The 17,163-nt window shown below is 42.9% G+C and overlaps 1 protein-coding gene across 1 annotated transcript in view; it reads right to left on the bottom strand.

Annotated features, from left to right (window-relative positions):
• Positions 1-13,342, bottom strand: part of ABLIM1 (actin binding LIM protein 1) — a 164,887-nt gene extending 151,545 nt beyond the window's left edge. The window contains exon 1 of the mRNA XM_065746018.1: positions 13,263-13,342. Within this exon, the coding sequence (XP_065602090.1) occupies positions 13,263-13,275 (13 nt within the window). The 5' untranslated portion in view covers positions 13,276-13,342. The remainder of the gene's footprint in view (positions 1-13,262) is intronic.
• Between the last annotated feature and the right edge of the window lie 3,821 nt (positions 13,343-17,163).

The following is a 17,163-nucleotide window of genomic DNA, read 5'->3' as shown; positions in this document are numbered from 1 at the left end:
ACATTCTCTGGTCCTAAAAATGCAACCACAAGGCTAACAGCTAAGTAGAGGGGAAGTGTCATGAAAATAATATTGTGCCCCCCACGGAGATGTGCCTGAAACAGAACTGATACCAAAGCATTCAGATTCATCAATTGAAGGGGAAAAGTATAGAAACTGGACATGTGCACGCCCATTGCTGGCTCACAGGAAGTACAAGAAACAGCTACAGACTATTAATGTGACCCAGAAGGAACTGGGTCACAACTACAGAAGGAGGAAATCCTCACTAATAATGTTTGTGGAATTGCTGTCAACACCCCTTGCCCAGAAAGGTGATGACAGCATCCATCACTTTCAAGGAAGCAGAAATACTGTTATATAAGGGAGCTTGCCCATTGAATCCAATACCATCCACTGTACTCGGTGCACAACTACGGTCACTACAAACAAACAAAAAAAACAAACAGTAAATTACATGGGGAACTGATAAGGCTGTATTCACCCTCCTCATTCAGAACCATCCCTTCTGGGAAAGGGATACAGAAATTGAAGGTTTGGGGAGATATCTAGGGAATAAGATGCACCCTACATGTGGTATAAAAGTACAGGATGTGCAAACACTAGCTCTGGGGCATCAGCAGGTCCCAAGTGCCCTACAAAGCACTACCCAGACAGAATTGCTTATTAGTTGTTTTAACTCAGAAACAAAATACTGGAAATGATCTGAGCATTCTCCATTCACTTGGCCAGCAATTTACCCCAAGCACTAGGAGACCGAATTCCCCGAGAGCTGAGAAAATAGAGTGAAATTCCTGGTGGTCTGATCAGCAAATAGGATTTTGCTCATTCCATGCTCTTGCACTAGGGTTGAATCTAGCCTCTAGATCCTACATTGCTTCACTTAACACAGCTAACATGTGTGACTAAAGCTCTGCACAGTTCCAGATGGCCAAACGTCAAATAAATTAAAAAAGAACCACTGCCAAATAAAAAATAATAATAATAAATAAGAATCAAAGAGGGAATGTGAATTCAGCATCAGAAAACATAATGCAGTATGCTGGCTTTCCTTTTTAAGTCATTTTTATGAGAAATCTACCCTGTGAAAGATAATGAAAAGATACAAAGGCAAGGGAAACATGCAATCATGCAATAAATCTATTGCCCTAGGTACTGAACAACCTCCCAGCAATTTTCATCCTGCTGACAGCACTCATGTCACCCAAAACAGAAAGCTGCCATGCTCTAGATTAGGAATAAATCCTTTAGAACTAGCACACAAGCTATTCCAAAGTAATGAAGTAATAGAAACTATTGAAACAACAATGCTCAGAAACTGCAGTTTCCTTACAGAAGAATGAAGCATAACAACAAGCAAACTTCTGGCTAGATAAAAGAAACAGGTACTTGCCTGTGGTTCAGCTAACCCAGAAATCACAACTGGCAGCAGCTAATCGACCACACAAAAACTGAATAAAAGCACATACATGCATGCACACACCATTTGTAGAGTTCCTCGTGTTTCCAGCAGTTTGCCAACATGGATGCTGGAATGGCAAAAGAAAAGCTACACACAAAGTGGGGCAGGGCTTAGTGCAGAAGAAAGGGAGAGGGAAAAAGAAATGGCAATATTTTGATTAACATACAGACCTGGCACTCAGATCAGCAGGATCAATTTCCAACTTTGCACAACTTCTCTTCCCTGCACTAACCTACATCTGACATCTGTCATATCACTCTTTTAACAGCCAAAAGTAATTTTCACTCCTTCCTTCCAGAGCAGTGTTATCTCACATGTCCTAGATCAGATAAAGCAGATTGTAGAGCAAGTACAGATTTTCACCTAGACTCCTGCTACTATTACAGTGAATGATTCCCCAGTGCCTATCTTCACCATCTTAAATCAGGGGAACACTTTTTATAAACCAACCGTGTACAATTAACATTCTATTGTATTCCAAAATATAGAAATTCAGTTGATAGAATTATATACAACAATATACTGTTGAGGCTCTGTGCTGCCATCATACACTAATGAACATGCAAGAAAATGTTTATTTTTTTGTCCAAGGTACCAAAAATAGCATTTCAGCTGATTACAGATGAATAAGTCCTTTATGCCTCATAGCACAGAACCCCCAAAGTTATGAAACACTCATGTGAAAAGAACTTGAAAAATCTTTGTGCCTCTTCTTTACTGAAGGTAGGATGAACTGTCCCGAAAAACACTACCCTTAACATATTCTCTTGTGTCCTGGTTTCAGCTGGGACAGAACTGACTTTTCCTTGTTAACATCTGGTATGATGCTATGTTATGACTTTAGGAGAGAAACAATGCTGATAACCCACCGATGTCTGAGCAACTGCTGAGCAGTGCTGTACAGTGCCAAAGCTGTTTCAGTTTCTCAGCTCCTTGTACTGACCTGCTAGTGAGGGGGCTGAGGGGGAAACAAGCTGAGAGGGGCAGAAACAGGACAGCTGACCTAAACTGGCCATAAGGACATTCCATACCCTATGACATCATGTGGAAAAAACTTGAGAACGGTGGGCAGTTAGCAGAGGTAGGGAGCTGCTGCTTGAGGACTGGCTGAGCATTGTTTGGTAGCAGTGACTGTGCACTGCTTGTTTTCTTCATATATATATATGTAGATAGATATAGATATATAGAATTATCATTCCTATTATCCTTTTTTCTCTTCCTTTTCTGACCTAGAAAATAGTTTTTATCTCAATCCTACATCGTGTGTGTTTTGTTATTATTTTTCTTCTCCAATTCTTTCCCGCATCCAACTGGGGGGAATGGGATGTTAACAAACAACAGGGCTGGTTTACCTGCTGGGTTAAACCACAACAAGCTGACTCAAAACGTTCCCAAAAGAATCTGACCAATTCATTTCTCTAACTAGCTCAAATCTGAAATTACTCTGCTGGCCTCCGCAGTTATTCCAGATTTACAGAACACAATAAAGCATATTGCTCATCTCCAAAGAGCTCTGCCACAAAGAAAGACTATGTCAATATGCTCAAACTGCAGTGCATAAAATAAGCACTTGTGGTTTCTAAACAGTCATTCAGGCAAGAAATAGATCAGAAATAAAAGGCAGGCTAATTATTTTTGAAGCACTTACAGCAGTTTGATCTTTCCTTCTCTGTTTCACCTTCTGATATTGTAGGGTACTACGCTCAAGTGCAACCAGCAGCATTTCCAACACACATGAAACAGGAAAGTGTTTCAGAAAGGCTTTTACCTTCAGTTTCCCAGTGGAAAATGAATTTGATTCTCAACATTTGCACTCTCAAGTTGAAACGTTACTATTACAAGTAACATGCTGACAGGATCCATAAATATGTCATTAACTAACCCAAATTAGTTTTCCAACATCTTGCAATGCAGAAATCAAGCTGGGGTGGGGAGGCAGCAGTGACTCCCTTGACTCAGTTTCTCTTCCAATGATAACTCTGTAAACCCTGATTTATTTTACATGAAGTATATTTTACAAACGGAAATCTGCTTGTCGTATTTATTAAAACATAATAAATAATAAATTTATAATAAATTTATAAATAAATTTATAATAAATAATAAATAAATAATAAATAAAAATAAAAGTTTTGCTCAACTTTGGCTGCACCTGTGGGGCTCATGAGACATGTCAGAGATCACACAGACATCTTAGAGAATCTCACAATCCATTCATTCCCCATGAGGCAATGCAGGACCTTTGCTGGCATTATGCCTTCACTTTACATGCAACAGCTGATGGTACTACCTAATTGCCATAGGAAATCACTTAATCCACCTATTTACAACTTCAACTTGCAGTGCAAGGCAAACACCAGTAGCAAAGAAATAACTATTTATGCAAGGAAAACAGCAGACTACTTTCAAGAAGCACCACAGCTGTGCAACTCAGCAGGAGGGAACGGCAGCAGAGCTGGAGCTGTTCAGCCTCACTGAAGATCAGCTCCCTGCTATGCGAGCACTGAAACATTGCGGCACACTCAGTTATTCTGTTTTTCTCCTCAGAAGGCATAAATTTGCAGACACATACTCCCTACCCCTGTGTGGTATCACTACAGAAGCAGAGCTTCACACTGGCAGGAGGGAAACCCGACTGCTGAAAAACAGGAGCCTGCAGATCACAGTCTGCAGAGCACTCAGCTTTTAGGTAGCTATGGATTTTTTCTCAGATGATTACAAACCAGCACTTCCCCCCTCTGTCTCCTGAAAAGGCATGAAAACATTGTCAGCAATTACACAGAGGCTGCTATGCTGTTTGGGGCGTCCAAAATTCAAAGAAATAAAACCAAGCTTTTTTACATCAAAGCATTAACCCCTTCCATTAGAGAGGTACCTGTAACTCTCCAAATCTTCCCTGTTCCCACCTTTATTATTCTTTCTTATATTCAAGGGTGGTTCTGGTCCACAATAGCTCTGTTTTTACCAGTTGGCTCCCTCCTCGCTCTGCTTCAGATGTTCCTCTTGCTCCCCATTCCCAGGTGCCCTTTCACTCTGCTTCCACCCCTCCTGTGCCCACACCCTGCCCCTGACCCCACTGCTCTTGGGACTTCTCAGCCCCTGGGAGAACAGCACAGGAAGACAACCCAAAGAGGGCACACTAAGGCTCAGTCTCAGCCATTCTTCCCAAGAAAAGTGAGTCATAATCTGCAGAAGCAAGATACACGTCTCACTAGGCCTGTACTTTTGGCGGAAGTGTTTGGTCAGAGAAATTAAACGTTGTGTAAATCCATTATATGTAACTCAGATAATCAATCAGCAACAGGAATTGTGAGGACAGGAGCACCAATTACCCTCCCCTCTTCCAAATGGCTGCATGGAGCTCAGGTGGTTGGAGTTTTGTGGGTGGCTGTCTCTGCAGCCCCAGAGGTGCTGGCACGTACCCACACACACACACTGAGACACAACCCACCCGTGGCACGTTGCTGGGGTTCCCCCTTCCCATAGCTCCTTCCTTGCAGCTGGCTGCCCACAGAATTCATCTGTACCAGACGTTCCCTTTGGGATCACTGCCAACAACCTGTGCTAAAAATACCTCACGAGCATCATAAATAGCAAGATGGGAGAATTCGAAATCCCCCTTGAGGCACTGAGACTTTTTGCTTTTCATAAACACAGAGTGGCAACAATGTACAGAGAATAAAGTGCATGGTATAGCACCGGTCTACTAAGCTCCATTGCCTTGCAGAAACCAAAAATGACAGCTTCCACTGCCTGCTAAAACTGGCACCAGAAAACAAGAGGAGAAAACAGCTATGGCAAAAAGTCACCAAATCCCCTGCATCTAATTTTTGCACATAGTTAAGTAAGAATGATAATATTCAGAATTTCATTATAAATCTATCTTACATTCTGTATGAAAATGATCATCGGAATCACTCCGACAAATGTGCATTGCACATCTAAGTACACAAAACAATTTTTGACATTCATCTCAAATATCAAAACATCTGGCAACAGAAAATAGAAAAAGTATTTATAGACATTTTTGGACAGAGATTACTTCAGGTCAAGTCAGAAGAATCCCTAAGCTGTAATCATCAAATTCTTTTATCAGTTACTCTGGATTTAGCCAGTGTTACTAGAAGAAAAACAAGAAATAGGCTTTTTATAGCAGCTGTCAATTTAAGGATGATCAAAGTTTTATTATTTTTGCTTAAGATCAAAGTCCAGCATTTTGGAATTATCTCCAGCTCATAAAATAGAACAAACAGTTTTGGATAACCACATTATCATATAACAATACTGTCTTCCTGGAAGGACTTCATTGTTTTTACACATGCCACAGGTCATTAATGGACCGTTTGATTACCACTTAATTGTTATACTGGCTTACTATGACAGCAGAAAATTATTCAATGGCAGCAAATGGCCATAAAAACTCTAAATCCTGTCCTGTTTGTCTGCATTCATATGAAGAGAATATAGGAAAGCACAGGTGAAACTAAGATTAAAAAATAAAACTGAGTACAATTTCAGCAGAAGCCAATAGGTTTTACAGCTCAGCTCATTTCAAACACCTGAAGACATCCACAGGTTTCCTGCTGTGGGACACAGACACACACCTGTACCTTGGCACAGCCTGCTCACAGCTGTACACATCCTTCAGGCTGGAATAAAGAAAATCCTCAGCAAAGAAGTCAGTATGTTGTTATGAAGACTTTCATTAATAAGCATCAAATATTTCTTCATGGGAAATACTCACTGTGAGTCCCTCTGATGCTAAACCTTATTTTAAATGTGAAACTGTTGGTGTTGAGATTTGTGCTTCACTCCGGAGTGCTATCATTCATAAAAAGTTTTTGTTCTTTTGTTTCTCATTCTGAGAAAACCAGTGACTTCTGCCTTATCTACTGACTGCAGACACAGCAGTATTCCTGAACCTTCAGAGAAACAGCAAATCCATCTCTTTTACACCCTAATTCTATGAAGTTCATTCACCTTATGTGGTATTTACTGGGAGCAGCTCTTGCTGAAATATAGATTAACAGAACCTCAAACCTAGGACACCTCAGAAAGCCAGTACTTTGCATCTTCTGAATGTGCAGGCAGACAGAGCTGCAACATCTTTTCCAGAGCTGTGTTAGCTATCTTATCTATGTTCCTTTACTGTTAATTCAGTTTCACTTCTTATCTAACCTGGTTGTCTCCCAAAATTTCTAGTGCCAAAAATAAACTGAAAGCTTTCATCATTAGTTAAAAGGAAACTGTAATTTGAACAGCAGCTTTGCTGATTTCTCTGTTGATCAAAGATGCTTCATACATGCCTGATGCAGTAGAAACAGTATCAGCTTTATAATAACAGTCATTAGAGCAGAATCCTTTCACTGAGTGAAATCACACAGTCCTTATTCATACAATACTTATGCTGGAGGAAACAGTAGTTAAGATGAGAGCACATTAAAAATAACTAAGTTAAGGTCCCAGATATAGCAAAGAGAGTGACAAGTATTAAAAAAAAGTTGCAGAAACTGCTTCAGTTTGGCACTTCAGAATAAAGTATGACAACACATAACCTGCTTGTGCAGTTCCAGAAACAGAAGAAAGCTGTCAACCAAAACTTGTTCTCTGAAAGTCCATTGTGATAAGGCCACTCATTTCTCTGACACAACTCCAGAAGAATCACTTCTAAGCACTGTGCCAATAAGTTACAAGAAAATGTTTATGTGCACAAAGGAGAAAAAGACATCTATGTGGAAAACAACACTGTCTTGGTGAAAGAGAAGCAGCAATTTTCAGTGTACTCCAAAAAGAATTGAGCACCAGCCTAAGAGCTTCTGAGAGGCAGAATGTCACAGTGTGCTGGCTGGCTCCAGTGCCAACTAAAGCCATACCACAGGGAGAAAAAAAGCCACCTGTACACCCCCAGAGAACCAACAACTCATCTCTGAAGCCACAAAGCACTTGGGCTCGCCATGCTTTTTTACATATCAGTCTCTTCTAGTTTAACTTCAAGTTTAACTCAAATGTATGTGCACAAGCAGCAATATTGCTCTGTGGACATGGCTAAAGCTGGGATTTACATGAAACAAACCAGCTCACCAAAACATTGACACTAGCTTGCCAACAGGAAAAGGAGAACATAAAACTTCTCTTCCTTACTGTACCTTAGCAAAGCGTATCTGGTCCCACCTTGATTACACATCAAGGATTTCCTTACGTTACACATGGTAAATGTGCCAAATCTAATGTTTACAGGACTAAAATTGTTACTTGGGTTGCATTTTCTAAAACTGAAATCCTTCCTGAAAATATGCCCCAATTAGGCTGAGGATTTAATGATGATTCTCACTGATGCTTCTCACTGAGGTTTTTCTCACCACAACTCTATGATGTTTTCTTTGGGTTTTAACTGAGACCACCTACTTATAAACACACCATAGCCTGAATAGTACCTAATAAATTAAAACAAAAAAAAAAAAAAAGGAGGCTACTTAGTGGTCTCAGAACCTACTGAAAAATATCTGCTTTAACCGTCTGCTCCTGCCTTCATACTGCAAAACTAAGGAATACCACACCAAGCACATGAACTACCCACGTGTGGTTTCATTTTCAATTACTTACAGATTAGATTTAATATAATTCAAAATATTCAGTACAAACCTGTTATATTAAAATAAATAAATCCCAAAAAGATTGTTTTCAGACTGCAGAACACATGAGGTTCTGCTGTTATTCATTGAAAGCAATTTTGCTGGCTTCTCCATCCATAAGCCGATGTTCATTTTCCTTCTGTGCAATTCCTTTCAAAGCTGTGTATCTAAAATAGCTTCTGCCTCATTGTCCCCATTTCCTTTTGTTGCTGCCATTAGTCTATGTAACTTTTTCTATGCATTCAGGATTAATTTTCATTAATCTCAAAAGTTAAACAGCACAGACTAATCTTTGTTGAGGGGAAAAAGAAGTGGCAAAATGTATAAAGGAGCAGCTTAAAATAAATGCTGTTCTTTAAGTCAGATACCTCATAAAACCATTCTTCTTCCTCATCAGAAGTTCTACCAGTGCTAAAGATTTGGCTGTGGATAGAGATTCTCACATATAGACAAATACAGCTTGCAGGGGTAATCCAGGAGCTGATCCTGAGTTATTTAAGCCACTAAATTGAGGTTCAAGCCCTTAAATGTGTAACTAAAGAAAAAAAAAATTGTCACATGTATTGGGGACACAAACAGGAAGTACAGGAGGAGTTAAACAACAATACAGAACCAGTAGAAAAGAAATTGAGGATGAATGCTGGGGAGAGAAGAGCTATCAGCGCCAGCTCTGAGTTCTGCAGAGCACAGCTCCTCCAGGCAGGGCTCTGCTGCTGCCTGGGTACTGCTGCAGCACTCAGCCCTGCCAAGAACATGCTCCTACAGCCCGGGGAGCCAAGGAAAGCACTGGAAATCACTAGGTCTGGGAGCATGTGATGCCACAAAAACTAACTGCCAAACTCCACTGTGACAATAACGGGAATGCCCAGCCAGTTTTCATTGCCCCATCTCCAGGTCTCAGACTGAAAGAAGTATCTCTGACAACAAGCAGAAAAGCACAGCAACAGATTTCAAACAGGACGGGGCAGACATTGCCACCTTTTGAAAGGATGGTTCCTTATGATATGAGGGATATTACTGTGCTAATCACAGACCACAACAAATCGCTGGGCTGCAGCAGGCAGTGGCTTGTTTTTAACCCAGTCAACACAGACCTCAACCCCAAGCATCACTGCCAGCAGCCATGGCTGCAGCTGTCTGAGGAGGATCAGAGGATCTGGGAAAGAAAAACAGAAGTTACTGGCACGATAAATAGGAGCTCAAGGTTACTATGTAAATCTCTCGGCAAACTCTGGTTTCTTCACACAACAGTACACACTTATGAGATACATTCATTAAGCGATCCACACAGTGCATGAGGAAAGAAGTTACCTGAGCAAATGAATGAAGTGAAGTTGTTGCCTTCTCATAGGAATGCACTGTCTTTTTAGGCAGCCACAAATGAGTACTGAAATCATAGAGCCATAGAATATCCTGAGTTGGAAAGGATCCATACAGATCATGATGTCCAACTTCTGCGTACACACAGGACCACCCAAAAATCAGACTGTGTATCTGAGAGCACTGTCCAAACACTTCTTGACAGGCAGCTTGCTGCCATGCCCGCTGCCCTAGGCAGCCTGTTCCACACGCACTGCCTTCTGATGCAGAACTTTTCCCTAACACCCAACCAACCCCTCCCCTGACACAGCCCCATGCCATCAGGCCATCACTGTCCCCAGAGAACAGAGCTCAGAGCAGCTCCTCAGCTCCCTAAGGGCTGTGGCTGTAATGAGGACAAAGACTCGCTGCACTGGTGTGTTGGTGACTTATTTGTGTTTGATCTGCATTTGATACAAAATCAAATCTGAAAAAGACAAAGATTGTAGTATAAAATAAATTCTGAAGCTAAAAAAATCCTACCGCGTTGACTGTTGAGTAGACTAAAAAATGTAATTACCTTCTCTACAACTCCCACACCCACATATCAGAATGGCACAGCACAACCTGTTAATATCAGACAGCAATAATATTTATCTAACTCTGCCTTCTGTCAAAACTTAGGGATTTTGTTATGGCACAAAGAAAGACACTGCTACTGATAAACCTCGTATTTTATGTGTTTCCAGTTGTTCCTGGAGTTGCCTACAGACTAAACACAGTTCATTTTTTCAACATTTAGATTAAAAAAACTTAGCAAAGACCACCCAACAGTACTTCTTCTGGTTGCCTGCTCTAGCATAAGTGAGGATTAAAAAAAGTTAAAAATAGCCATTTTTCCATTAACTTAGACCTTCATGATAACAAGCAGCTTTGACAGTTTTTAAGCAGTTTGAGATAACATGCATAAGTAGGTCATGGTTATACTTGGCTTTAGAAAAATGTCTTTCATCCAGCAAATTTACAGCTCTTTACAAACAAGCCCTTAGGTAAGCAACAACCTACAAGGCTTACTCCAACACCCAAATTCAGTCATGTATGAAACCTAATAGCAACTACTTAATAACAGCTGAAAGTATAATATGAAGGCCTTTGCAAACTGCACAATTAAAAAGCATGGCTGACGTCAGCCCCCCGATCCCAACAGGCCACAGAGCAGGTCATGAGAGCACCCTGGGAAGGACTCCAACTTGACAGCAATGTGAAAAGGGATTTTCAAAGTTCATTTCAGCTCCCAGATTCACCATCACATTTCCAAGATGATTATTTGTTCAAGCTTTTGGGAATATTCATCTACGCTACTTCATCTGATACTGGGCCAGACCATCAGCCAGAGCTGTACTAGAAGCAAAGCTGCGAAGGAAGGCTGGAGATCTTATATTTTTATAACAGTGAGAGGTGAGGGACAGGTGAGAAGGACATCAACAACACAGTCTGTAAAGAGTATCAGAAAATAAAGCATCAACTCAGAAAAGTCATCCTAAAGCAGATGGGAGTGCTCACAGCAACCCCTCTAACAAAGTTAGCTCCTGTTATTTCCACTGTACAAGCGGGGAAGCATAAAACTTTATTTGGAGCTCAACTTCCAGCAATACTACATTAGTTTGTATTATTATTTAGACTTTATGTATTAAATTACAATCTACCATGAGGATCTGGCTAAATAGCAACAAGGAACTGGAGCAGAACAGTGAAAAGGAGTGGATCCAAAGTACAGAAATTCTGATGGGCTTCAGCTTCTCCTGTCCTCTGCTGCAGTCGGTTCACTAGACCATACCACCTCCTGGAGCAAGAATTGAATAAAGAGAGCCAAGCAGACTGAACACTGATGAGACTGCAATGGATTTTTGCTGTGCCTCAAGTATCATCCATGGTACAGCAATAAAAACATCACAGGAAAAGGTTTAATTCTTTCGCTATTCTTGTTACACTTGCTGTATAACCAACAAGTAGACAACTCCAAACCCTGATGCATTCAGAATAATGATGATCATACAAAATATTAACAGTCAGATTTGCTGAACACGCACACCTAAACGATACAAGTTTTAATGAGACTTCCTACACACGAGCTCATCTGCCACCGTGAAAAGTCCCAACTCAACATTCAAACAAAGCCCTGATCCCACAAAGGGCTATTTCCTATGTAGCTCCATGCTCGTGAGTAACCTTATTAAGACCCACTATACCACAAGTGTGTAAAAGTAAGCTCAGACCTAAACCTACAGCAGCAGTAACACTTAGAGTAGTAAACAATAAAGATGTTCTGTGCTGCCTCATACACAAAAAGACTTTGGTCAGAACCAAGTAACTCCGCTATTGACTCACACACACATGCATCTTCTACAGCTCAGTCCATTTGCCAAAATAAAAAAGCAGATATCAGTATAAATTAAAATCTTCATCTCTTTCATGAATCTCACTGGCTGCCTCTTTAAAGTCCTGTGAAGTCTCTGTCCAATTAATTACTCTGAAAAGAATGAGATGGCATGGGAAAGGCTGCAAAAGAACCACCTCCCCCCCCTGCATCTCCAGGCAGCTCTCCAGCAGAACCCAGCAGAGATCACACACTTTGCATGTAGTGCAGATGCAATAGATAAAGGGGACAGTGAGGGGAGAAAACGGGAATACAGTCACTGGAAATGTTCCCTGGCTTCCCACCGTGCATGTGTCAGTATGGGAGAGCCTCCTGCATAGCAGCAGTCACCAGGTACTTCCATTGCTCCCTCAGCTCCAGGCAGCCCTTCGAGGACAGCACACTTCATGCATGTCATGAAGCTTTGCTGAGACCAGGATCTTCCCCACAAGTACTAATGCAGCCTTAGCACAGCACTGATGCTCATATCATTAGTGCTCTTCCAGAAACAGACTCTTTGGAGAACAATGCAGCCCATTTCTTCCTAAAGCAAGAATCCTACTGTACCACAAAGAATTACTCCGACCTAACACCATTTATTATTTATACCTAAAATGGGTGCGATGCTGTAGGACTATGGTCCTTCTAGCCACAAAGTGCTGACAGCCTTGCAGCAGCCACACAATGCCTTCTGTGCACAGGGAGCTTGTCTGGCCACCAAGAGCAATCCAAGCAAATGGAAGAGAAGATCCATCTGAGCAGTGCTCAGTACAACAGGACACAGAGAAATAAAGGGCGGACAAGCAGGGCGTATCCCTGCATTCGGGGACTACTTAATTTGCAATATGTATTTTTCACAGGTTTTTTTTTTTTTTTTCAATGCAGAGATAACTAGGGAGTGATTTTAATTGTTATTATTGTGCAGATTTTTTTTTTTGGGGGGGGGGAGAACAAACAAAAATGCTCGCTAATATCTCCTTTTTGTTACGTTTAACTTTATACCTCTGGTTCTTTAATTGGCACTAACCGTAATCACCAAACCTGAAAAGCAGCAGCCTCTGCTCAACCCACAGGCTGAAGTTTGGGACCAAGGAGGCTCTGCAGCCGTTCCCACCGCACACGCGTGGCAGCCACAAAGGCCACCCGAGCTGTGGCCGTTATGACAACGACTCCCGCTGAGCGCACAACTTCAGACCGTCCATCTCCAGGAGGACGCGGCCCCAGCGGGGCGAGCCGCCACGCCCTAAGCCGGCGCCGCTCTACGGGCGACACGGCAGCCGCGCTGCCCAGCGCCCGACAGCGCAGAACCGCCGCGTCCCGTCCGCCCCGCGTTCCCCGTCCTCCCCGCACAGGTGCGGGGGGCCCTGCCCGCAGCCCGCAGCCCGCCCGGCATCCTTCCCTCCTCGCCCCGCTCCCCAAGGCCTCACCGGCAAGGTCAACCCCGCGCACCCACCTCTGGCGGACATGGCTCGGGTGGCCCGCACCGCCCCGCGCCCTCCGCGCCGCGGCGGCCGATGCGAGGGCGACGGAGGCTCCGGGCCGGGCGGGGCCGCCTCTCTGCTGCCCGCCCGCCGCGGTGCGGGGCGGTGCCGTGCCGGGGGCGTCGCTTCGGCGCGGTGCGGGGCTGCGGGCAGGGGAGGCGGCTGCGGCGGGGCGGGACCGCGCGCTGGGGGCACGGGAACCGCGGCGTGCCGGGCGGGCGGGGCGCGCACCGGCTGCAGAAGCGGCGGAGGACGAGCGCGGCCCGAGCTCCTCGTGCGGCTGCTTGCGAAACGCCTGCTGCTGCCGCTGCTGCCAGCTGTACGTGAGCCGAAGGCGCGGGAGTGAGGGGCTCAGCTGAGAATCCGCCCACTGAACAGCATGGGAACCGCGCACCTGCGTGCAGACGGGCTGTACGTTCATAGAGTATATTTACACACGTGCATGTAAATAAATGGGATATATTTATACATCTGTACGTATATAGTATATAGGCATACAATCGATAGCAAGCTTGTCTGCAACAGTCTTGTCATTACCACGCAGCAGGGTGCTCCTCTTGCAGTGCCCCAATACAGCCACCCTGCAGCCAGCAGTGCCCAGTGCTTCCAAACAGTAGAAGGAAACCAACCCCTCTGGCACCAGTTCATCAGGTGCTGGGATGGGGTAAGCAAACCAACAAGCTGGTTTGACAGGAATTACAGGTGTGAAGGCCACATCAGTACACTGAAATTCAAGCATTAGAGCAGACTCTACCCAGTTCAGAATGGGCAACTAGGAAATCGAGAGAAAGCACAATCTGTGATGCTCAGTGAGGAGCCAGTGTGCACACTTCATAGCAGGAGAGACTGAACCACACTCCTCTGCTTGGCTGCACCATGCACAATGCATTGTCTTACCAGCAAGAAGCCCACGTGATCTTTCTGTCAAAAAATAAAAATAAAAAAAATTACCAACATCTTGTTATCCAAGAGAAGTGGCAAAGCTTGCATCTGCACCCACAGAACAGAGATGGATGCCAATAGCAGCCATTATATACCATCTGTTTCCCCACTGCACTTTCAAAGTGCTGCTCACCTTCCACACCATGCCCACTGACTGGCAGCACCTGTGTGTAAAAAGGCCTGGGAGCAGCTGCAGGGCGGGTATCACACATGCCTCCTCATCACAGGAGGTCTGCACATGAGGTGCATCAGTATGTCTGCCTCTCTGGCACTGCCCTCATGCTCAAACATACTTTTAGTCAGGCACAGCTCTGTCCTCACACTTTGGTTCGATCATACTAATTCTGTCATTCTGTTGTGCCTGATTCCTACTGAATGAAGGAAATAAATCCCAAGTTCTTTTCCTTCCCAGCTCCTATAGCATTAACCTTAGTTGGTACCCTGATATTCTCTCAAAAAAAGTTCCCTTCCACCTTCTTTTTAGAAACGAGTAACATTTTCTACTTGCAAACAACTCAGGTTTTCTTGCTTGTACCAAAAGATCCAAGGTCTTCCTCATTCAATGTTGTACGATGGCATTTTGTATTTTTGATTGAGTAATTTCCTATGCACTTCCTTCAGTGAGTCTCTGAGTAGCATTATCAGGGGTTCTCCAGTGGGATATTTACTAGACGGTTTACAAGAAAGGCTCAGGAACATGCAGAAATTAGCTTTGTAATGAAGAATTTCCTTTCTTTATACTGCTAGGAAGTAGGAAGGGGTAAGGTATTTGTGAGCTGGTTCTCCATAGAACACAAAGAATTCATTCCAGTTACCGTGTCAAGTTTCCAAGGCTGAGAAGTTAACAGACACATTGATCCAAGGATACTATCAGGGATCAGATACAGAACCCATTTATTAAAATTAGCTTTTTAGCTTGGCTTCCTAAGGAACTGAGGATGAAATCTTATTCCCTTTCTGTCTGTCCTGCAAATCCCTTCCAATTTGGGAATTAAGGATTTCAATTAAAACTGATTAGAAAGTAGAATTCAGGAACAGTTCTACATCCCTACAAGTTTTGAAGCAATTAGCACTTACAAAGAGAGACTAAAATGAAGAAAAGCTGCCGTGGGAACTCAACAGTTATCAGCTCTGGAGGCTATGCCTTCATTAGCTGTGAGTACCAGCCATGCAATCTGCATGTGTGCAGCTGAATCAGCTTCTATGACTGCTGTCTCCCGTTGTGCCAATATTTAGGGAGGGTGGGAGGGAGCTGAAGTGAAAGCAGGAGGTGGTACAGAAAGCAAGGCATGCATCATTATTATTGTTTTACAGATGAAGACCTCAAATACTTAGATAAGAGATGCTGAGTCAAACAAGCCGGATAAGCCAATCGAGGTGTGGTCACCTCCTGTGCACTGCCATTTCTCCTGCTCACTCCAGCCCACGTAGACCACTTCTCCTCACTGCACCAGCACCACCACTATCTGCTCCTCAGTGAACCACCTTAGTTCATTAATCAGAAAGGAATTGTTCACTTTCTTGTGCTAGTTTGTGTTCTGACAGGTAAGGATACAGAAGGACAGACCAAAAAACCCCACAAAAAGCAGCTAAGGCTGAGATAAACACTGACAGACAGTGAATGTAGAACTGCAAGGAGGGAGGAAGAACAAGACTATTAGAGAGTGAAGAGAGCTGATCTTTTTGAGCAGCAAGCTGTTCAGCTTCTCAATTGTGTGAGCCACCTCCTGCTTGCTTTACAAGTCCATTAAGGAGCAGTGACTGACATTGTTTTATTTCAGGCATCTACCTGAGGTTTCTGAATTAGTCAATTGAAACTCAGGATCCTACCTCCTACACTTTCCCACTGACTGTAACCAACTTCAGCTCCTAACTCAAATCAGGCAGTGAAAGAAAAAATGCTAACGTTAATGTTTTTTAAATCTTTTTGGGCTTTGAGACGCGCAGCCAGTCACCTAGGGATTTTTTAGAGATGCCTAAACAGGTTGTAGTACTTTACCAACCAATAGGTGCTTTCAAATCCCCTATTGGTATGGTATTTTCAGAAGCTTAAATGCCCTTGAAGAGCTAAGTATGTTGTTTAAGGTCACAGAGAAAATTATGTAAGAGTAAAGAACAGAACGTGCATCTTTCCAGAGAAGTACTCAAAATACTGTACTGTGTTCTCTGTGAAACATACCTTGCTGTCACTTAGCCTCTATGTGGATTCAGATCTTCATTAAGTAAACAGGGTTTAAGACAAAAAGGCTCAAGTACCAAAACAGCAAATTCATTTCTAAGAACGAGGTTTGGAAAGATCAGCTGCAAGTTGGCTAGTATTTACTGCAGACACATTTCAGTACCATCCCTATAAGTGCATCCTTACCAGGAAGGTCCCACCAAAGGGCTGAGTCAGACACTCGGGTTTTATCAGGTTCTCACCGGATCACATTTCAAGCATGCACCATGAGTAACAGCTGTGATCTTGACACGTAAATCATTTTTTTCTTCTAATTTGGTATTCAGTGTATGCCTTCAGAAGATAAACTGCCTTTGTTGTTAACTATAAATAAGAGGTTTTAAATGTGTGTCAAGAAAAAGTGTTATCTCAGTGTGTGTCCTGCTCTGCCCTTTACCCCAGATAATTTGCTGTGGCCAAATGGAACAAAATTACACAATCAGAGTTGATTAAATGTGGAAGCATTTTTACATAGGCTGTCTTTTACATCAATGCAAACTGTGACAGATATTTGCATGGCCAAAGTGCACAGTGTTCATTAATAACACAGCAAGAATATCAAAGAATATTATGAATAAACCAGAATTAAAATCTCTCAGCACTCTTATACCTGGAGAAAGTTGTAGGAATCATCAGCAAAAATTCACTGGTTGATAGGTATTATGACAATAAGCCACACCCCGAGAAGTGTATATATTGTGCTGTGCACAGCC

This window comes from Cyrtonyx montezumae, unplaced genomic scaffold (assembly GCF_038088225.1).
Source record: "Cyrtonyx montezumae isolate F1298 unplaced genomic scaffold, pur_monq_1.0 scaffold_4, whole genome shotgun sequence".
Lineage (NCBI taxonomy): Eukaryota > Metazoa > Chordata > Aves > Galliformes > Odontophoridae > Cyrtonyx > Cyrtonyx montezumae.
Note: the sequence above shows the minus strand (reverse complement) of the source record. Positions and strands in the feature narration are given on the sequence as shown.